At 35.6% G+C, this 24,277-nt stretch overlaps 1 protein-coding gene across 1 annotated transcript in view; it reads right to left on the bottom strand.

The window, feature by feature from the left end:
* The window catches only part of LOC135201222 (intermembrane lipid transfer protein VPS13B-like), a 295,068-nt gene that overhangs the window by 15,225 nt on the left and 255,566 nt on the right, over positions 1 to 24,277 (bottom strand). Inside the window, exons 38-40 of the mRNA XM_064230099.1 lie at positions 14,496 to 14,702; positions 9,953 to 10,102; positions 9,481 to 9,717 (exon numbers count right to left, since the gene is read on the bottom strand). Coding sequence (XP_064086169.1) covers positions 9,487 to 9,717; positions 9,953 to 10,102; positions 14,496 to 14,702 — 588 coding nt within the window. The 3' untranslated portion in view covers positions 9,481 to 9,486. The remainder of the gene's footprint in view (positions 1 to 9,480; positions 9,718 to 9,952; positions 10,103 to 14,495; positions 14,703 to 24,277) is intronic.

A 24,277-nucleotide genomic window follows, 5' to 3' on the forward strand; every position in this document is an offset into this window, starting at 1 on the left:
CAGATAATTGCCTTATGTAAGGTTAAAATAGCTAATAAGGCTATTGCGGACGTTGTGGGTGTAACCGTATGTACGGTGAAGATTTCAATTCACAAGTTCAAAAAAAGGGAGTTCCAAGGAAATACCTATCCATGCTCCTCGTGGCCATCATCGATGGGAAATAAATGAATCTACAGCACGGCTCATGAAGAGATATGTGGATAGGGCTCCTGGGATTACAGCAAGTATCTCCAAACAGAATAAAGTGTTGGAGAACACAAAATGATCTTGTGTTAGCTCCACCCTTCGATTTTGTGAACGGGCTGCCAGACGTTGCCACTCACCACCCTGAAACACAGGGGGAAATAAGTTTTCTTTTTGCAAGAGACAGATTGCATGGGTGGAGGAAAGGTGGAAATGTGTCCTCTGGACAGATGAAGCCACATTCAGAGTGACAAGCAACAGGTGGGGGAAAGTTAAAATGAGGGCTTAATCTAAAACAACATGATCCCTACGACCCCAAGTTTGTGCAGCACACAGTAAAATGCCCCCAATATCTGATGGGTTGGTGTTGTTTTTCCTTCTATGGCACCAGGAAACACATCATACTGCTGAAGAATTAAACTGTGACCAAAGACAGTATATACTTTGAACTCCTCATGGACTATTTGGAAAATTGCTTTGAGGCCACCAACAATGGCCTTTTTCAGCCGGACGGTGCCCATGCACATACTGCAAAATTAGTAAAAAATTTCTTGATTTTTGTGACATTAATTACTACTTCCAAGACTGGCCAGGCAACTCGCCAGATCTGAATCCAATTGAGAACTTATGGGGGATTATGAAACACAGTTACGGAACCGTGACGTCTCCTCCATTCCCAAGCTCAAGGTTGCGCTTCATGACATCTGACAATCTTGACCCCCAACTACTGAAGAACCTGGCCCTTTCACTTCCCCATCGTCTACAAGCCGTCATCAAGGTCAAAGGAGGCTCAACAAAGTATGAAATGTCCCTTGTTGGACTAGTGGTTTTTGCGCTCGGCTACCAATCTGTTGGTCCGAAGTTCGATTCTCGGCTCGGCCAACACGGAATCAGAGGAATTTATTTCTGGTGAGAGAAATTCATTTCTTGATATAATGTGGTTCGGATCCCACAATAAGCTGTAAATCCTGTTGCTACGTGACCAATTGGTTCCTAGCCACATAAAAATATCTAATCCTTCGGACCAGTTCTAGGAGAGCTGTTAATCAGCTCAGTGGTCTGGTAAAACTAAGATATATCAATCAGGGTATATGAAAGCCTTATTATTTTTTTAAAATATTTTGTATCCATGTTTCAGCTCAAACATAAGTCTATTGTATTGACGAATGCTCAATCAGCAGAGACTGTACCTGCATCTATATCAGTGCAGTGTAAAATCTAAAATTCCAATAATTAAAGCTGAAAAGTTGTCTGTAGTGTGTTTCAGATAATGATCATATATAATGTTAGAGTCAGCATTCTTTTGCTACTCTTGCCAAATAATTATTTTCTCTATAAAGAGCTCAATTTTTAAGAGGGTTTCCTGTACCAGCGTACTGCACTTTTAGGAATGAGTACAATATTCAACATAAAAAAATTAATTAAAACAGTATCCCAAATTTCCTAGAGAGCCTTAGCATTTCTTAGATTAACAACCATTATCATGTACAACCCTATCATTAAATGATTTATCTAGTCCACCCATAAACTACAGTTACAGGGATGCTGATAGATTATCCCAATGAAGTAACAGCTAACAGGTTTGAAAAGGGGTAGTGCAATTGTTAACACAAAAGTCCCACAGGGGAAAAATCTCCTTATTTAACCAACTACGTTATTTGATCTGTTTCCAAAAGAGTTATCGGTGAGCACTTCCCTATGTCAGATCAACATGGGAAATTACCTGGTTCACAACACACTAGCACAGTTGTACAGTTAGAAGAACTTTGGAAGCATATCAAAAAGATACTAATAGTCTCAGCAATATCAAAGTGCCATAAGAAAAAACAAAAAAGATTCCATAAGTGCAATAGGTCACAGACACTAACTTCATTAAGCACATTATTCTTATCTCAAGCTGAATTATTTAATCAATGAATAATTCTCAGAATCAAGCTAAAATCGCACCAAATTAAGAAAAAGAGACAAAAGCAACAAGAAAAATAGTTACTTGTTCACATGCATACACAAACTCCAAGACAAAGAGGTTCTCCTTCCTGTGACATACATAAACTTCTGGGCAATGAATCCCTTTAGGTGTCCTACAGAAATTCGGGACAATGAAGTATTACTTCAGATGAGGAACTCCAGGACTCTGGTACCATGCAGATTAAATAACACTATCATTCCTAGGTCTTACCTATACATAGATAAAATTAGAAACCAAGAGACTTTCACTTTTTTGTCTTTTTTCAACAGACTCAAGTTGTGGCTAGAACAAGAATGAGGATATAAAGTGATCTAAAACTTGTGAATAAGGATTCACCCAGTCAGCCCAATAAGCAGTATAACAATTACAAAAGTAAATAAATGCTATAAGAGTTATTACCACTGATTAAAAAAGGATGGGAAGATGAACAATGATAACTAGTATGTAATACCAATACCAGAGCTAAATGAAGTGCATTTACATTACAAGGATGGCAGAAGTGAGGCAAATATGCCAGTAAATGGAAGATTTCCTCCCAGGGGCTTACTCAACTAGTTCTCCACAAATAATAGCAATAAAATTGACCAATTATACTTTAAATATGCCAACAATAAAAATATATAAAGCAGGCTTTCTATTCAATAAGGAATTTGAAGTTTAATTACAATATGTCAAGAGAATTAAAAGGTACTGATAAACATTGATTAGATTAATAAAAAGGTACAAAAATTTAAAGAAAATAAAACATATCAGCAGAAAAACTGTAATTAATTACACTCACATGAAAGCATTATATCAACCTTCAAGAGACTGCAAGTATTTTAAATAGGGTCATTTTAATGCAGGTTGATGATTTCTTGATTAGATCACCAATGTCCTGGTCAGGTCAGGCTACTTTGCTTCAATCGATAGTTCTGATAGGAAAATTTCTCCAGTTGACATTTTACGTTTATTTTAAAGACAACTATTATTTGTTGTTAACGTGTTTACTTAATTAGTACAATAAAATTGGGGCTTATGGGAAATAAGTGCATAATCTTAGACTGAAAATATTTACTGTGAATTTTAATACTAGTATTCAATTTACCTCAAGTTTACCTTACTCTGGTGGAAACTTGCTTTAAATTCCTTAGCCAAATTGAACTTGGCTGGAGTTCTCATGGCTTTAGTTGTAATTCACTCCTGAGTCCCTGACAGGCTAACTGAAGTTGAATAAAATGGACTTTATATGATTTCTTGACATATTTACAAAGGAATTTACAATGTATACAGGTAGTTGTCCCAAGTTATTGGCAGGGTTCCGTTCTGAGGGCTTGATGATAAGCGAAAATTGCTGATAACCGAAACTCAGTGATTTTTAGGGCTTATCAGCACCGATAATCAGATTTTGGCACCAATAACCAGTTAATGGTGCCTCTGCTACCTATGTATCAGCTCCTAAAACTGGTTGCCGATAACCGTGGACTAACTGTACTTACAGTGGTCCCCCCGTATTCGCGGGGGATGCGTACCAGACACCCCCGTGAATAGTTAGAACCCGCAAATGTTTGGAACCCCTATAAAAATGCTAAAAACAGCCTATTTTGTTAGTTAAAACTCAAGAAAAACCACTAAAAATTTTCATACTTGATTTTTTTAATAGTTTTATCACAAACAGTGCATTTTATGATGAAATTGATCAAAAAAAAAAAACAAGAACTTGTGGATATTTCTCATAGAAAAATACTGCAAATGCACGAATTTTCAGCGAATACTGCGGGGAAACGTTCCCGAGAGAAATCCGCGAATGTGTGAGTCCGCGAATCCGGAGAACGCGAATACGGGGGCCCACTGTATGACTTTCTGGTACACGTGAGAACACATGTGATTTATAGTCTACATTACTTAAAATTTCCCATAATGATAAAAAATTTCTCACAGATGTGATGATGACTCTAACATAATACTCATTAAAGCTTCCACGTCAGGGGAGAAAGCGAAGTAGCTCAGATTCGTATCAGTTTATGGGTAAATTAAGACTGGTTTATTAAAGTGAGGTCACTTTAATGCAGATTGGTGATTTCTAGATTGCATCACCAATGTCATAGTCAGGTGACTTTACTTGACTTGATAGTATCGAAAGCAAGTTTCGTAAGACGACTTTTGATACTTTGTTTTAAAGACTTAACTACTATTATTTATTTTGTTTTAGAGGCATTTACTTCATTGGGCTATTATAATTTTTGTGATATGAGAATGAAGTGTGAAAAGGCTTAAACTGTGAACATATTACCAATAATTTTGGTGCTCAGTTTGCCTTAGTTTGGTGAAAACTTTCTTGAATTCCTTGGTCTAACTGAACTTGCCTAGATCTGTTATGGCCTCGGTTGAATTTGCTTCAAGTACCCTATAGTTTAATTGAACTTGGCAAAAAGTTATTCTTACCTGAATTGAATTCACTTGAATTTGAAAAGTAATTAATCAATTGGACTTTGTGGCACAAGTCTAAAAAAGTCATGTGTACAGAAGAATATTGTACTTATCAGGGAGTCTTTTACTATTTACCATATATTTACATTCAGTGTAAGGAATTACTCCGTGTACTAATTTACAGTGTACATTCCTTTCAATTTCCCATTAAGTGATATAACATTTCCCACAGGAACAAGTGTATGAAATGCAGTTTACGACAAATATTACTGGAACCCAAAAAGACTAAACAACTAATCGAGAAGAGATGTGAAGCTGTGTCTCCAATGTCTGTTAAGGCACATCACATAAGTAAATGATAGATGAACTCTTGGATAGAGAATGGCATGCAGGTTATATAGAAAACACCTCTAATGTTCTGCAATGGCCAGATTTTCAAAAATTGAATGTGTTTGTTCAACTATTCACAAAAGGATGTGATGCTAGAAAAAGAAGATTGGACTTGGGAAAACAAATTCCAAACAATGTCTTACCCCTTCTCAGCACCTCGGTACCATTCTGACAACAACTTCATAAATTATTGCGCTAAAACATTTCAGACTTGTTTCTCAAACAATCTGAAACTGAATTTTTTACCTCGCCAGAGACTAGCTATAAGAGTGTACAAATCTCTAATGTAAGCATTGCAGTGTCTTGTAATCAATTGGAAATACATCAATAGAAGTTACTCTGAGATCAACTGAACAACTTGAGATTAACACACGACATAGAATTAATCTACAATCATATTCTGTCTTGCAGCCTGTTGATTATCTTAGATACTACAACATTATAAAACATGAGTACGGAGCCGTGTCAACAAAACTTTCATATATACCATTGGTTCCCCAAAACTGTATAAAAATGCACTTCATAAATTTTTATTCAACTGGCATTAGAAAGGTTGCGCAAAGACACTGGATTGAAGTTGATGGTTGAAAAACATGAGGATAAGTTAGTGAGGGAGGGGTGGAATGTAATTGTCAACCTAAAACGTATAACCCAAATGGGTAGTAGAACATGGACGTTTGATCACTGCATAGCCACAGATGGTGTGGCTTGCTCAGTCAGGTAAGGTTGTAAATTTTTGTACACTGTCATAACTTTCTAAATGTTAATAAAATCACTGCCAAGGGTTGAATAGTGTTGTGAAATTCTGTACATATGTAGTAATATAAACTTAACAAAGTCAATGCTAAGAGTTACAAATAACTATACTATTCCTTTTTAATGAGCCTAGCAGAATTCTGATTCATTAAATATAATTATATTTTTACTTACTTGAAAATGAATTTTGTTACCAATCCTACTAGTTTAACTTAATAGATTTAGATGTTCTTTAAAAAATAGGAAAGAAATTTAGGCAGTGTAAGAACAGTTTACCTGGGGAATGTTTGTTCGCAAGGCTAGGCCAACAGCTTGGACTTGAAAGTATAATTTGCAAGTTGAAAACATGTAGTGTCATTTCTAGTGTACAATCTTCCCACTAACTGAAATAACATTTCCCACAACTTCTTCAAACATGAATTTGTGAAAAGGAAAGTCACATATGCTTCATTAGAGAGCAACACTAAAAATGACAAGCTAAATGACGGAGCAGTAGTAGAAAAGAAAAGCTTATCGAGAACATCAACACATTTTGAAGACAAAAGAATAATAGAACTGAAATTGAAATTGTGAAAGATCGTGGAAAAAAATTACATCAAAACAATACTACTGTGAGACAGGCATTAGTAAACCAAAAAACAAATGAAGTGGTTGATTGTGCATCCACAATGAACTTGCAAAAACAGATTCAGTCATTTTCAATTATCTCAAGCTGTATAATAAAAATTACACATTAATATGGGACACCAAGAACAGTAAGAAGTGGGGAAGAAGCAGATTTAGAGTGCACTGATTAAGAAAGAGGACACTGGCCAAATTTGTAGAGTTGTGGGGGACCTACAAAAGTCTTTGCACATAGCCTATAGCACAGCTAAGTTTGCCACCCCGGGTAAAAATGAACATTACAGTAGCTCACATTCTGCAATTATGGAACTGATTAAATAAAAAGTAGGTTCCGAGAATTTACGCAAGTGGATGAATGGAATACCTCATAATTATGCCACTGGTGTCAGGAATCTCTTGGCATTGTGGGCTATATAACTAAAAAAAAACATGAAACTGAAGATAACATAACCATCAACATTGCTATAAAAGTGCACTTGTGAGGGTTACATCATTGCTCGACAGAGTACGTACAGGCAGTCCCTGATTTTTGGCAGGCTTGGCGATCCAGTTTTATGGCGCCTGTCTACCACTATAATATCAGCAATTTATGGTCCCACAATGGGCCAAGTTTTGGTTATTGGCACCATAAGGTGCCGATAATAGAGTTATGGCGCCATAACATACATTACAGAGATGCCATTAACCGGTTGTCGGTGCCATTAACTGAAACTTGTTAGTGGCAGTTTTCACTTATCAGCGCCCCGCTGAAAACACAACTCCTCACGATAACCGGGGACTGCTTGTGATGCATTTCAACGACAGCAACCTCACTCAAGATACAAACAAGACTTGACCTATCTGCAGAGCTCTCGTAAATAGAGACTAATGCCGCTGCCAACACTCCCACCACATCAATTTTAATGTCGACTAAACAGACACCATCTTCAACTCCGAAGAATCTATATACAGTGGACCCCCGTATTTGTGTTCTCCGGATTCGCAGACTCGCACATTCACGGATTTCTCTCAGGAACGTTTCCCTGCATTATTCGCGGAAAATTCGCACATTCGCAGTATTTTTCTATGAGAAATATCTACAAATTCCAGGTTTTTTTATCAATTTCATCATAAAATGTACTTTTTGTGATAAAACTATAACAAAACCGAGTATGAAAATTTTTAGTGGGTTTTTCATGAGTTTTAACTTACAAAATAGGTTGTTATTAGCGTTTTTATTGGGGTTCCAAACATTCGCAGGTTCTAACTATTCACTGGGGGGTCTGGTATGCATCCCCCGCAAATACGGGGGGACCACTGTATACACGTAACTTGAGACCATCAGTAAATAAATGTTTCTCAGTTCAACTCCATTTGCGAATGAAAACTTTAAAAATCATTGCACTGGATAGTGGTTTGCAGGTAAGTTCTAACTAACGAAGACAATGGCTTGTGTAAATGGCTTACCATTCACACTTTCAAGCGTCACTTCCTTTTATATATGACCTATTCTCTCAAGTCGTACTACTATATACCTTTGTCTTGTTGCGTGATATAGTTTGAATAGGGATATCAGGTGCTGCCGAATGCAATATCAACCAAAAAAAAACTTTATGCTGAACCTTGAAACCTCTACAGTGGTTCCCCGTATTCGCGGGGGATGCGTACCAGACCCCCCATGAATAGTTAGAACTCGCGAATGTTTGGAACCCCAATAAAAACGCTAATAACAACCTATTTTGTTGGTTAAAACTAAAAAAAAAAAACACTAAAAATGTTCATACTTGGTTTTTTTAATAGTTTTATCACAAAAAGTGCATTTTATGATGAAATTGATCAAAAAAACAGGAATTTGTAGATATTTCTCAAAGAAAAATACTGCAAATGTGCGAATTTTCTGCGAATAATGCAGGGAAACGTTCCCGAGAGAAATCCGCGAATATGTGAGTCCACGAATCCGGAGAACGCGAATACGGGGGGTCCACTGTATACCTAATCTGTGAAAATTTATAATAAATATTTTGTTCCACAAGCAAAATGGAATATAGTATGCTAAATATAGCAAAATAGTACCAAGTCTGAAGTGCTCTTACCATAAGTGCAGTTTCTCTAGAAGAATAACTTTTTTGCAATATAAATTTTTAAACTACTATGGTACTATTCAAAACTCAAATATGTTGTCATTTATCATACTTTAAAATTTCACTATATTATAAAATCTCACACCAGTGCCTCCACATTTTCACAGTCCTTTAACTTGTCCAAAAGATCAGACATGAAACAACAAACTTACATCATAATCTGATAACCGTATTTCAAGCAAAAACCTCATTTTACCCTTTCATTTATGGGACTAATTTAGAGTGAATATGTGAATATGGGTAGATATGTTTGCAATGAAGGACCTCATATTTCTACAAGAATGCAAATACAAGATAACTACTTACAAAAGTGCAAGTAATGCTGTCTAGAAAATACTCAAAGAACTTTTTCTTGCACTTTTATTTTTAGTTTATAAAAAAATATACTTACTAATGAACTTATATGGCTTATTCAGAACATACCAATACGTATACTGTACTGTATTTACAATTCTGATAATAAAGTCTTAAACGAGTTTCACATTGTAATTTAACTCAAAGCCTGAAGCAAAATGTAAAGTTCAGCATATAAACTACCATGACAAAACTAAAGACTCAAATTTAGATTTCCATTTTTGTTGTTATTGTACTGTACTGAGCTATTTTAAATTTAAAACTCACTTCAATTAGAACTAAGGAATGCAATTCTTACTGGCTACACAGCAAACTCAAATCATTATAAATAAATGAAATATAATTGCATTATAAATATTTCAAAAATCTTATAACAATCATTTGTAACAATGATGTTATAAAATGAAAACTTGTCATCTAGCTCTTGACTTAAACTTGATTATGCAGGAGGGAAGACTACAGAAAATTAGACCTGTGCCAAAAATATATTTGAATATCACAAATAATATGTTAAATTTTATTATTCCTTCTAATAGAGCAAAGGCATTAAGCATACAAAGTAATTTCTCTTTTAATTGAAAATTTTGTAGATTTCATTCAAAGTTTACAAAATAAACTATCTTCCAAGCTAGATAACAAGGCAAGAGGAGAAAATAAAATAAATAAACCCTTTACCTATGACTAAACAATGAACCCTCTCCCCTGACTAGCTCTTGCTGCAATGTTGATGGAAGACAGCAATGCAGGTCTCAACCTTGGTGAAACATACAGCTTGATGCGAGGAAAGTGACCAGGAACATGCTCATCTTCTTCTGAAGAAGCAGCAGAGGAATCAAGTCCACCTCCCTCCAGACCTTCACTGCATGTACTTCTCACATAGTCTGCTACTCGTTCTGGACATCCACTCACAGGCTGTTACAAATCAGGACATACTATATGTACTTGCATAATTTGTAATCATTATCACCTATAGCCAATATGCGCTAAGAGTACATAAATTGTACTCTTCTAATCTAATAAGAAAAGAAATTTAACATGTCAGTGAAAATACATTACTGTAATTAGTATAACAATTCACATAAGCATGCATTCTCATGGAACAGGTACAAAACAGACTACTAGATATATCCCCTATTAACAACTTTACCTCCATATCAGGATTCTGTGGCTTGGGTTCTGGCTGAACTTTTTCAATATAAATCAGTGTTGGATCACTTGCATGGGCTCGCCATGTGACTTCATGAAGTGGAAGAGCATGCTGCTGGGCATCTTCTTCAACCCCCAATATAAAGAGTACCTGAATTGCATATCAAGAGCTATAACAATAACAAAATACAGTTGAACTAAGATGCCGGATTAAACCGTTTACTAATATAGTAATAAATAATGTAAAAACAATATATGTAATTTATTTTTGAGTGACTAATTTTTCATTAATTTGTATTTTTCATAGCTAACAAACCTGAGGTATTAGAATTTGGATAAATCTTCTGGCACCAGCTGGAAACCAGTTAAAAACAATAAAAAATTATACATGCAAGGAATCTGTGGCATCTGGCATCCTGTATGTAGTTGAGGTGGAAGTGAGTCAGAGACCATGCTTGAACCTAGTGATGTATTTAGGTTTTCTTCCAACCCAAAATAAGATATAAGAGGAGTGGCTAGAGGTGGGCAGTCAATGTTAAGACCTCAGGTTTGTTAGCTATGGAAAATACAAATGAATTAAAAAATTTTCATTTGTTCATATGCGAAACAAACTGGTCTGAAAATCAGGATAGACTCACACGTGGAAGGAGGTAGGAGAATCCTGAACCGACCGGATGTTCGGCACACCTGATCATTCTTAGAAATGAGGATTCTAAGGAAGAGGAAGAGGACCTAAGCCTCAGACTGGGTTTAAATACAATGTAACATATGCAGATTCACAGCATATATGAAAGTCAAAGAGGACTACGTACATCTGTTCAAGCAACAAACCATGTCAGCCACATGAAATGGGTTTACCACCACTCTTCACTTCCCTTACTGAAGAGAAGAAGAGAAGCTACTGAGAAACAGATTTATATGTTGTATGAAACATAAAAAGTGCTGTAACAGCATGACTGCAATGCTCACCTGCATCAAGCCAGTTCCAGCATATCATGTGTCTATTCTTCAAACTTCCTGTGGGTACTGAAGAAAGGAAAAAAAGAGAAACAAAAGAGATCAGTCATCTCACTCCTTCTCTCTTCCATACTATCATCTTAAGCAAGAAATGTTCCACCAGGGGCACTGGATACTACACAACTTGTTGAGCAGCTACCACTGGACCCAAGGAAAAAGTGTCCAAGGACCTGAGGGCAATATCCTTTAGGTAGAAGGAAGTGAAAGTGGTCTGACAAAGCCAGGGACCAGCGTTCAAAATCATATGATCAGACAAGTTCCTAAATGCCAGAGACAAACTTATTCCTCTGTCATGTACTTCTGCATGCACAGTATTGGTGACAGAAGTTGACAATGAGGAGTAAGACTGCCTAATCACCTCACGTAGTTAAACGAAATGGTATTCTTGGACACCTCTTTCTTGGCTTGGCTTGTGCTAACAAAAAGTCTACAACACCCAGGTCTTAGGTGACGAGTCCTTTTTAGATAATAACGCATTGCTCTGACAGGACAAAGCAGTAACTCTTGAGGGTTGTAGTTAACACTCTCCTTAAGGGAAGGAATGGAAAATGAGGCAAATCTGTCATCGTGAACCGAGGGATTTTGGGTCTTAGCCACGAATTCCAGGACAATTTTGAAAGCTAATGTACCCCAACCCCTGGTGTGTTTACATCATAATCCAGATAATGGAGCTCTCCAACTCTTTTCAAGGAAGCCAACGCCAGAAGGAAAACTGTTATCAAAGTCTTCCTTATCTGACAATTGATGCAGGGACTCGTGTGAGACTATCAGCACCAGAGTAAGGTCCTACATAGGAGGTTTGATTTCCCTAGATGAAGAAGACTGCTCAAAGCTCTTGAACAACACAGAGATTCCCAGGATGAAATGATGTCCATGTCTTTTAGACGAAAAACTAATCCTAAGCCAGACCTGTAGCCTGACAGAATAAACAGAAAGAAGTTTCTGTGTTCTGAGAAAGATCAGGAAGTTTACTATCTTCAGAACAGAAGTTCCGAGTGGAAAGAAACCCCACCAATGACACAAATCACAGCAGGCAGCCCATTTGCCCTTGTACATGGTTGACGAAGATCTCCTGAGGTAGTTGGACAACTGGGTCGCTGCCCTGTGAGAGAGATCTCTGCTCGTAAGAGATACTGGACAGTCTTGAGATGTGAAGAGATCAGGACCCTAACAATTGGTGGTACCTATTCACATGAGGTTGGCAGAGAAGGTTGTGCTAAGGGGAAATCTAATCTCTGAACTGCTGAGAGAAGAGATGGAAGAGCCAGGAACCACAGCATGGGGCTACGAAGGAGCTAGTGCTTGGAAAAATTTGGTACTTTGAGACTGAAAACCAAGAACACCTAGATCGAGAGAGTGTGATTAGAAAGGGGGAAAGACATTTAGTCTGGGAAATACATGTAGTGTACTATTTGGAAGTAGAGAGATATACAGACCACTGGGATGTCCCAAACCTTGACTGAAGAGAGCAATGATAAAAACATGGATCCATTGGGAATTTAAGCAGAAAATGCACAAGACAGAAAAGAGTGGAGGAAATTCATGACACATCTAATTTCAAGTAGGGAGATTCAAATGTAAAAGCATTCATCATGATACTGATGATGTTGACAATGATGATACATCCTACAAAAATCCTCCCAATGAGGCAAAAAACTTGAGTAATACTGTAATACAGATAGTATATTATTGCTCATCAACATCATTGAATCTTCTATGGCTATCATAATTCATATTACAGTTTTCATCACTAAAGCTTAAATTATTGACTTACTCTTCTACCCCATATAATTTTATATTAATGATAAAAACTATAAAATTCACTGAATCTACACTTGTATAAAACTTCATAATTGTACTGACAATGCTGGACTTTCTCAAAATTTTCAATAACTTTGTTCAAATACTTGTTATTCATTACTGACTGAACTTAGGATAATAGCAGACTGTGTTTTATTCCTATACGTATTGTTTATTATGCTGGTCATTGTTCATACTTATAGGTGAATGGAATTCTACAAGTGGAAGAATTTTAACTTGAATTCAGTATGTAACCCAACAACTCGACTATCTCTGCTTCACACAATTTTTCATACAATTTCTGGGTGGCTGACAGTTTATACATCTTTTGGAACTTGCATTGTTATCCTCTGGGTGTTGGAATAGAATTATTCAGATTTAAACTTCGTCATTATTCTTTGGGAAAAATAAATTCAAGTCTTGAGCACAAATTTAAAAGCAATCCATGTGGGTTAAAAGGACACTCTTCAAACCTTAATGGATGGGCACCATCATATGAGTATCAAATCCAGGTTTTGGGTGGTCAACGGGCTAACTCACAGTGATTATCAATATTACGCATCATACGATTTGGATGAATTTAGCATGAAAGATGTTCAGAGCACTTCAATGGTCTATAAATGACTTGTGACACAGCACTTCAATGGTCTATAAATGACTTGTGACAACTGTTGTTTTTCAGCTCAGGGAGTCAGGAGTCAGAGGTAGCTCTCAGTATGATTTTAGACTTGTCCCATGATGTCTTGTATGTATTTGCTCATAAATATACCCAAGGATTGCTGTTGGTTTTAGTTCTTATCTTTTATGATAGTATGTCAGCTATAGTAATTGTAATTTTGCAAAGAAATATTAGAAAAGACATGCATACCTCCCTAAAAGTTACTACTCGTTGTCAATATTTTACACAAATATACTATGTACTCAGAATTTGTTACTGATTTTAGTTCTTTTTTGTTATGATATTGTGTGAGCTGTAATTATAATTCTACAAATATAAAATAAAGTATTAAAAAAAATATGTATAAAAAATAAAATATGACAAATGATATGTATTACTTGGTCAAATTGACATATCTTGTAAAAGAGGCAGACCCACACAGGGTTGTAAATAGTAGTCACTTTCAACTTCCTGTGGAAAATAAGATTTTTTAGGATTTTTTTCTTACACCATGTGCATTTGCATATCTTTCTCTTTCCACTGATGTGTTTTTTCTTAAATTGGCCAACTTTAAAGTTTTCCTGGTCTGGGGTGTGCATGATATATATTTACCCCATCCTGTAAGTGTTAAGGATGACTCTGAGGCTCATCCGTAAGTGTTACATATAAATTCACTCTGACACAATGCTGCTCACCAAACACAACATCATACACAATAAATGATGACAAACAACAAAGATCCAGTATCTAATGGAAGCAAAAACATATGAAAAATCTGAAACGTACACATGGAATAAAAATGTTATCTATAGCGCCTGTTTGGCTGTGCTGATGAGAATCATATTCTCTACGAATCAATCTCTAGCAATTATTTCATACCCATGTTTCTCTCTCTCTCTCTCTCTCTCTCTCTCTCTCTCTCTCTCTCTCTCTCTCTCTCTCTCTCTCTCTCTCATGTTCTACACACTTCAGTTGTTCTCTGTACATCTTCTTCCTTAGGTTTAAACCTTTCATGAGTAAAATCTGGAGCACGAAACAGTTACCAAGACAGAAGAGACTTATCACTTACTTGAGGAGTAAGGAGGATAGTGACTGGTGTGTAGGTGCCTGCAGCTGTCAAATGTGTGGCATCAACCGCAGCAAGCACTGCCCTACACTCTTGAGGCAGAGCTGCTACTAGTTTCCATACTAATTTCAAAGGTGCATTCACTTCCATATTATGAGGTTCAACCATGGGGGGAAACTTTGCTACTTGTTCCTGATGCCAACCTGCACCCTGTAAATGTGCATCAATAAAATTTTTATAATTCACATAGGACTCTTTTAAAGCTAGGGATATGCTAACATAATTATTTTTTAAATACATGTAATTGAATAATGAATCCCCAAAAATGAGGGCAGTCAAGTAATGCCAGGATTTAACTGTATCAATTAATATTTGAACTCCTCTGAAATTATATTTTTAAAATAAAAGAAATTTTATAATAAAATTAGGTTTTATATATATGTATACTTAACTAGTAATTACACAGCTATAAGTTTCACTCGTCGGGACCTAGAATTTTGGAAATTCATGGTGGTGCTAGTTTGTTTGGCTAGGCAACTGACCCCGCCCACTTTTGGGGTAAGAGAGGAACCAGCTCAGCTTGGAACTTCATTACGTTTTTGACCTCCCATCCAATCGAGGGGAGGAGGGAGGGCTTTGTTCATGTAATTACTTGGTAAGTATATAGAGGCAGTCCCCGGGTTATGACGGGGGTTCCATTCTTGAGACGCATTGTAAGGCGAAAATCGTTGTAAGCCGGAACATCATAAAAAAATCCTGAGAAAACCTTACTTTTAATGCTTTGGGAACATTAAAAACTATGTAAACTGCATTCTTATTGTATTTTTCATAAAAAAAAACTTCAAATATTGATTATTGTTGTATTTTTGGAGTCATATTTCTACTGCCAGATCAGCATTGTAGGCGTCGTAATCCTGGAACATGCGTCGTAAACCTGGAAATAATTTCTGATAAATATAATTGAAAAGTGTTGTAACCTCGGAACGTTGTAGGCCGAACCCGTCGTAAGCCGGGGACTGCCTGTATACTAACAACACCTAATTTTATCATAAAAAACACGTATTGACATAGGAACACCTATTTTTGGTAGTTGCTGTTGAGTCCTCAAAGGATTTACCCTCCATGGTGTGTGCCAGCGCCACCATGGTGACCAGACTAATATCAAAGAAATATCTTTTAGCTGGTCTTTTAGCTGAGTATTATGCCATAATGATAAACACTATGACAAGTGATAGAGTATAATGGACTCAATGACAAGAAGGCTGTACCCAGTTTCCTACGTCAAAACCTGTAGAAGTGACTATTGCGCATGTGCATCGGCCATCTTGTTTTATGCTCGGGCCGGCCAAAAGAACAAGAATCCATTACTCTGTTGGTCAACGCAGGATGTACCTTTACCCAAATCTCATGGTTTTTCGTCAGGGAAGTGGGAGGGTTTTGAGGACTCAACAGCGACAACCAAAAATAGGTTTTTCATAAGTCAAAACCTGTTTTTTTATAGCGTAGTTACTGTTTCATCCTCAAAGGAGCATTAGAAAGAAATTGACAGGTGACAAAAAACTTAACCTCACAAATTTTCATCCCAAAAATATCTCATAGTTTTAAGATTATATCATTTCAGGTCCAATGTCAAGCCCCTAGTTTCAGTAAAAAAACATAACAAAAACAAATAGGATATACTTTTAGCATAAAGTTTTATGATGACTTACCTAAGTATGCTGGGTATGGTTGCGACCTTTACGCACCTTCCCCAGCAATAGTCAACATACCCACCCGTTAGAGAGACCCCTGGTTTTCTGTCATGGCTCCTATGGGGTCAGGACTAACCATACCACCTACGCAGTGCATTTGAATTTGTTCCAGCTCATGGCAGTAGTGTTTTAAGAATACTGACTGATGACCACCCAGTATATTCAGAAACTTCTTTAAATGATACATTTCTGAAAAAGAAACAATGATGTACTACTTCCTTTCCTAATATCATTGGACCTAGGAAAGGAATGTGGGTTAGCCTTTTTAATTGGAGACACTAAAATTATTCTCAGCCCTTGTACAGAGAGTGGTTTGTTTGTGCTAGGATCTAGGAAAAGTGGACCTTCTGAAACATTTGCCGTGACCTCTAGGTAATCCTTATGTGCTTGAACTGGGCATAATGTTTTGTCTGCTAAATTGAGCTTTCTTATAAGAACAGATTTCCTCTTTAAAGGATTCTCATTCTTGGCCAGGAATGATGGCTCAGGGGATAACAATAATTGGTTATCAGCAGTTTGTGTGATATATTGTCCCCACCTAGGAGAGCCCAATTCACTAATGCGTGCTCCTGATGCCAATGTTACCAGGAAGATTGCTTTTTGAAGCATGCACGTGGTGGTTATGTCAGGTCCATTGAATTGAGGAGTACATAAAAGTTTGAGCACCTTATTTAGGGACCAAGTAATTGGAAGTCTTTCGGGAGCAGGTCTCTGCAAAGACAAAGACTGCATAGCGAAGTGATAACTTCTATGTTGAAATCAATCCCAAATCCATAAAGCAAGGGTTCTGTTAATGCAGCCTTGTATGCTATAATTGTTGCAACTACAAGATGTTTGTCTTTATAGAGGTGTGTAAGAAAATTCATTAGTGTTTCTATAGAAAACTCGATTGGGCTCTCACTCTGGATATAATCTAACAATATTCTCCGTATGGACTGGTGTTGCTGGATAGATGGATGATGTCTGTAGTTTTTGCACTAGGTACCAAGCAATATTGGGTGAGTAGTTTCCAGAGTAGATTATATCTAAAAAACCCACACATGAAGGTCTCGGCTTAGAAAGGAAGATGTGTAAATGACTTTCCCTCCTACTTTCTGGGATAGTACAGCAGATGATAATGGAATTGACCTCTTTGTCCGCTGCTGAAGTAGTAGGAACCAATGCCTGTTTGGCCAATTTGGGGCTATTAGGTAAGCTGTTCCTTTGAAGGTTAGGAGCTTGTTCAAAACCTTCAAAATCTAGGACAATGGAGGAAAAGATAAGTCATCTTCCAGTTGTTCCAGCCCTGTAGGAAGGCAGCTCTCACTATTGCTTGACTGTCCACATTCAGGGACACATATACTGAGAGTTTGTGATTCTCGTATGTGGCAAACAGGTCCACTTCCGGTTGTGGAAGTAGATTGTATATTATTTGAAAGGAGTGGTTGTCCAATGACTACTCTGTTGAGGCTGTCGTATTCCTTGACAAAGAGTCTGCTATTACATTGAGCGACCCTGTAAGGTGAATTGCAGACAAATGCCACTTCTTTTTCTGTGCCACCCAAAGAATGGCTAACATTACCATATTGAGAGAAGGTGAGCATGATCCCAATTTGTTGATGCAAGACATTGCCATCGTATTGTCTAGGACCAGCAGAATGTGTGTATGTTCTGGAGGTTTGAATTTCTTTACGAGACAAAAAGACAGCCATCAGCTCTAGGAAATTGATATGACAATTCCTTAGAGTAGCTGACCACCTCTCCGCTACCTGACGATCCTCCCAAAGTTCTCCCTAACCTGTCATCGAGGCATCTGTGTGTATTGTTACTTTTACAGATGGAGGAGTCAGGGCGACCTGTTTTGCCAGATTCCTTCCGTGTCCATGACCAAAGTATCTCCCCAAGTTTTTTATGCATTTTGTGAGATTTGTCTCACATCCTTTTTCTTGCTTGTGACATCCAAAATTTGTTCATGTTTTTCAGTTGCAACCTGAGTATTGGATCTGTTATAGATGCAAACCGTAGCAGACCCATCATGAGCTCTAATTGCCGTCTGAAAGCATTGGGCTGTGTCAGGAAGCTTTTGAGGTTTTTCCTTATTCTGTTCTGTGTTTTGAGGGGAAGTTACAAAAAGCCGTGAACCATGTCCCAACACATTCCCAGCCACTGAAAATGTCTGCTGGGTGTGATGTAGGAGTTTTTCCAATTTATTATAAAGCCTTTTGACTGGAGTCTGTTGACTACTGTTCCTAGGTTTTTCAGGCATTCGTTTCTTGTGGCTCCCCAGAATCTGAATGTACTTTTTCCTCTTCAGAACCCTAGGAAGGGGCAGAAGGGAACGGCAATAGAGATGTGCCAACATGCGTCTTTCAGATCTATAGAAACACTCCAGGTCCCTTTTAGAATGACAGAACGTACTTGGGCAATGGTAGTCATTCGAAACTTTTGGCAAACAATGTGTTTGTTTAATGGTGACAGGTCGAGGATCACCCTTCGTTCTGAAGAATCCTTTTTGGGAACTCTGAAGAGATGTGACTGGTGACGAATGTAAGAATGTTTTTCTATGGCTCCTTTTAAGAGGACCTTCTGCATGTAATCTTTCATAGAGGGGTCCGGTTTTTGAAAGAACCCTTTTAAAGATGGAGAGGGGCGAGGCCATTTCCACCCCAGTCCATTGAGAATAATGCTGTGTCCCCAAAGAGAAGACTTCCATTCCTTGTGAAAATTCTGAGTCGACCCCTGACCAAACAATTCCTATTGGGATTCCCCCCTTCCTCTGCCTTTTCCCTTAATTCCAGGTGTTGCTTTTCCTTTTCCTCTATAAGTTGGTTTTTGGACCTTGTGAAAAGGATATGCTTTTTGCTATGCAGGTTTTGTCCCTTTTGAGGGTGCTGCCCCTTCTGACTACTACCTGCGTACGAGGAGAGCTATTGGAAGTAAATGGAGGCCTATATGATTTTTGATCAAAGCGTACCATTTTTGGATTTGCTTGTTCTTTTATTTGAGTTACAATAGACTCCTCAAACAGGTCTCGGCAGAAGGCATTAGACTGTAATAGGGTAGTCACATTGGGAAGCGACTTGTTGGAGTTTTCCAATACCGCCATTCGTACTTTTATGTGTCAGTCCAAAAATTCACAGAGAGCTTCCCATAATGTTCTCATGAGGCTTTTAGCCACAACAGCAAAAATCATCCTAGATTCTTCCGGAAGCCTTTTTGTAGCTACTTCTAATAATGAGGAAGTGGTTAAAATTTGGAGATGGGTCCTAGCATGAAGCTCTGATGCTGATAAAGATACCTTCTGAAATCCTTCTCATTGGAGTACCAAATTGCTGAGTTGCAATATCTAGGGGGAGCTTTTTCCTATCAAAGGGAAGTTGAAGCATTGCCCATTCTTCAGTGGAGTTTTCTGAAACTGTGATAACCGAAGCAAATGGTTTTAGTTCTGCCAATGGTTCATGCTTTCTGGTTACTACATAATTTTGAAAATGTGTTTTCACATGGTTTATGATTTTAAATGTGAAGGGGCAGAAGGCTGGTGGTACATGGTGAGCCACCTGAGTTTGTTCATAATGTAACTATAAATTCCTGTCCCATTTACCTGGTGAAGAGTTTCATCTACAGCTCTTCATGCCAAATTGCCAGCTGAGTGTATAGTTTCCTTTTGAGGCTTCTCCACGTCTGGCACAGGTGGTATCAGGCTGTACTTACCATCCTGAGAGAAAATACACATTGAGGCACCTCACCAAGGGTTATCAACATCAGAGTAGGATTTTAGAGTTGCTGCTAGATTTTGGTTGTAAGACTCATAACCGGGACTGGCCATTTTGTTGGTTCCAGTTGGATTTGCACTCTTAACTCTTGTTTGGGCAGATTTAGTTTCAACTCTCCCCATTCCATTGCAAGATGCAGGACTTTTACATTTTGGTGTATCATGTAGTATGCCCATTATCTGTTGCCTTTCAGCAGCAAAAGCTTCTTTGATGTCATTCATTTCTTCCTTACGGAAGTGAACTAATACTGCAAACTGTGTATCCCTTTTGGGGGAGCTTGTGAAACCTGATTGTATATCTACAGCTGAGCTGCAGCTGTCTGTTCCCCAAGGGGCAAAAGTCTTGACAGAATTGCTATAAACTTCTGAAATTGCTGTTATTTCCATTGGGAAATACATATATATATATATAATATATATATATATATATATATATATATATTATATATAATAATATTATATATATTATACTATATATATATATATATATATATTAAATAATATATTATATATATCATATATATATATATAATTTATTATAATATATATATATTATATATATCATATGGTATATAGATCTATATATATATATATATATATATATATATATATATATATATATATCTATATATATATATCTTATATATATATATTATTATATATATATTATATATATACATATATATATATATATACATATATATATATATACAGGCGGCCCTCGGTTAGCGGCAGGGGTTCCGTTCCTGGCCACCGACGCCAAGCGATTTTCGACGCTGGACGATTTTAAAGCCTACGGCCGCCGCACACCTTCTTTCGAAACTCTAGACCAGTCAGAGGCACCGTAATCCCACACGCACAATAAGTAAAATTATATTCATGCAGTATAGTACTATATAATTTACTGTACAGTACATGTGGTGTCTAGAGTATGTAAAGATATAATAAAGTTTATACAGTGTACAGGTATCTGTAGTGTTCAGGTTACGATCATTTTAGTTTAGGATAGTTCGATTTTATGAGAGATCAAATTACAATGGCCTAACTTTATCCATCTTCTAGTTACATAGTTCAATAACAGCAAAAGAGAATGGTGAAAGTATGGTTTTAACGTTATACTCGTTGCGTGAACGTGTACAACCATGAACAACCGAACGAGAAAAACGACTTTTTTTTTTTCTAAGTACAACCGAACTGGATAACATCTGTTTGGCTTGTATTTCGATCATCGTACTATAGTGCAACATTACCGTATTTGTTATAAATGGCGTTATGTATAGATGAACTGAGATATCTTAATGTAATAACTTTATTCGCTATAGATCAGCGATCAATATAGATTTAAAGATCAATCGGAAAATATACCGTTAAATTTAAACCTAATTATGACTGAAGCTGAGAAAACTGTTCAAGCTGCTAATGACTATTATCGTACATCGGCAACAAGGATAAAACTGCAGTAAACGTCTGCCATCACACACAACCATAGATAAAATTGGGATAAAATAATTTTAATCAAAACTACTGTGCTTGAAAGAACACATTTAACTGTTTGGTTTCACGCCGATATAAGATAAACTAACGTAAAGTTCGTATTACGATGATATAAAGGATTACGTATTGCGAACGGAATCGCGTAATTTTTTACGCAATAAACATGCCGCCAACGTAATCTGTTAACGAAAAAAATAGTAGTTCACATTCACAACGAGACATATTCAATAAATATATTTCCACCTAAAACACGCTGTATAAGGAAAAATAACTTTGTCTCATATAAGTCCAAGTATCTAGATATTCGTTTATGCTAACTAGAGCAAGAGCAGTTCGCTCAGAATTGCGTTATGGTGAAACAGACTCGTATTCATCAGCTGATTTCAAACCACAACATTGGCCGCTCCGCGGAATACGGGCTTAAGTTTGCCGTAGTATTTTAAAATACAATAATATGAGAATACATATAATATTCTTGGATACAGTGAAATAATTTATAACTTTTTAAAGAATTTATGGAAAAGATGCATAATTAATAAAATAACACAATGCATTTTTCGGAACTGGCGGACAAGAACGAACATGAAAAACCATCCCCTGACAACGTGGAGCGTAGTTACAAAGGCTGCCTTAATTTGTATCTTATTTCTGTACAGAAATGAAAATACCTTTACGCAATATATTTTCATACACATTTTAAACATAAAAGCATAAACATTTGAAAAATCGACACATCGATCGCTATATTTGCACACTTTTCTCTCTCTCTCTCTCTCTCTCTCTCTCTCTCTCTCTCTCTCTCTCTCTCTCTCTCTCTCTCTAACTCGATATTTTTGGAAGAGCGGCAGACGGCGGCAAAAAAAGTGCAAATTAGCGATCGATGTGTCGATTTCATAAATGTTTATGCTTTTATGTTTTAAAATGTGTATGAAAATGTATTACGAATAGGGTATTTTTTTATTTCTGTGCAGAAATATGATAAAAGGTAGCTTTTGAAACTCCCCACCTTCAAAGTTATCGATACGATGGTTTTGGCAAGTTCGTTCTTGTATGCCGCCGCGGCATACAACAAAGAACGAACTTGAAAAACACATCGTAGTCGATAACTTGAAGGGGAGTTTCAAAAGCTGCCTTTTTATCATATTTCTGCACAGAAATAAAAATACCTTATTCGTAATACATTTTCATACACATTTTTAAACATAAAAGCATAAACATTTATAAAATCGACACATCGATCGCTAATTTGCACTTTTTTTTAAAATCGATATTTTCGGAAGAGCGGCAGGCGGCGGCTTACAAGAAAAAACATGAAAAAACATCGTATTTGCTATCGTGAAGGGCAGTTTCAAAAGCTGCCTTGTGATCATATTTCTGTACAGAAATAAAAATGCCTTTCACGTAATACATTTTCACACACATTTTAAACAAAAGCATGAACAATTATGAATCGACACATCCATAGCTAAATTTGACTTATGTAACTCGATATTTTCGGCATAGAACAGCGTCAGAGGCATATATTTTACCCTAATACCTACGTAATAACTCTCCATAAAATTTGTTAATATAATTTGCATAACCTTTATGGTCTGAACGGCATTTCTGCATATGTATGAACTCGTTAGACAACGGCGCTGTTAACTGAAATTGTGCCGTAAAGATACCTTTAAAATGCCTTATTTTTTTAATGAATATTTTTGACGACCGCCGTAAAAACCGATTCGCCGTTGAGTGCTTGGGTTGCCGCGTTAACCGCGGGGCCGCCTGTATATATATATATATATATAATATAATATATATATATATATATATATATATATATATTCTATATTCTATAATTATATATATATAAATCTATATAAATATTATATAAATATCTTGTATATATAGATATATATATAGTATAATATATATATTATATATATATATATATCGATATATATTATATAAATATATATATATATTATATATTATATATATAATATATATATATATATATATATATATATTATTATATATATATTAAATATATAATATTACTATATTATATTATAATGAAATATATTCTATATAATATATATAATATTATAATATATATATAATTATATATATTAAATATTAATATATAATAATATTTATATTATATAAATATAATATATATATATTTCTATATTTATTTATATATATATATTATATATATATATAACAATATTACTATATAATATATATATATATATATATATATATATTATATATATATATATTAAAGTATATTAATATATAATTATATAATAATATATATATTATCTATAATATTATATAGTTAATTATTATTATATATATATTATATATATATATATATATATATATATTAATTATTAGTATATTTATATTATAATATATTATATTGATATATATATTATATATTATATATTATATATTATAATATATATATATGATTATATATATAATTATATATATATTATATATTAATATATATATTATATATTAATATATATATATATGATATATATCTATATATATATATATTATATCTCCATATATATATATATATAAATGTTATGATATTATATATATATATATATATATATATATATTATATATATATCTATATCTATATATATATCTATATCCCTATATCCTATATCTATATCTATCTATCTATATATTATATATATATCTATATATATTATTATATATCTTATCTATATATAATTATCTATATATATATCTATATATCTATGTATAATTATCTCTATCTCTAT

The sequence above is a fragment of the Macrobrachium nipponense genome, chromosome 28 (genome assembly GCF_015104395.2).
Source record: "Macrobrachium nipponense isolate FS-2020 chromosome 28, ASM1510439v2, whole genome shotgun sequence".
Lineage (NCBI taxonomy): Eukaryota > Metazoa > Arthropoda > Malacostraca > Decapoda > Palaemonidae > Macrobrachium > Macrobrachium nipponense.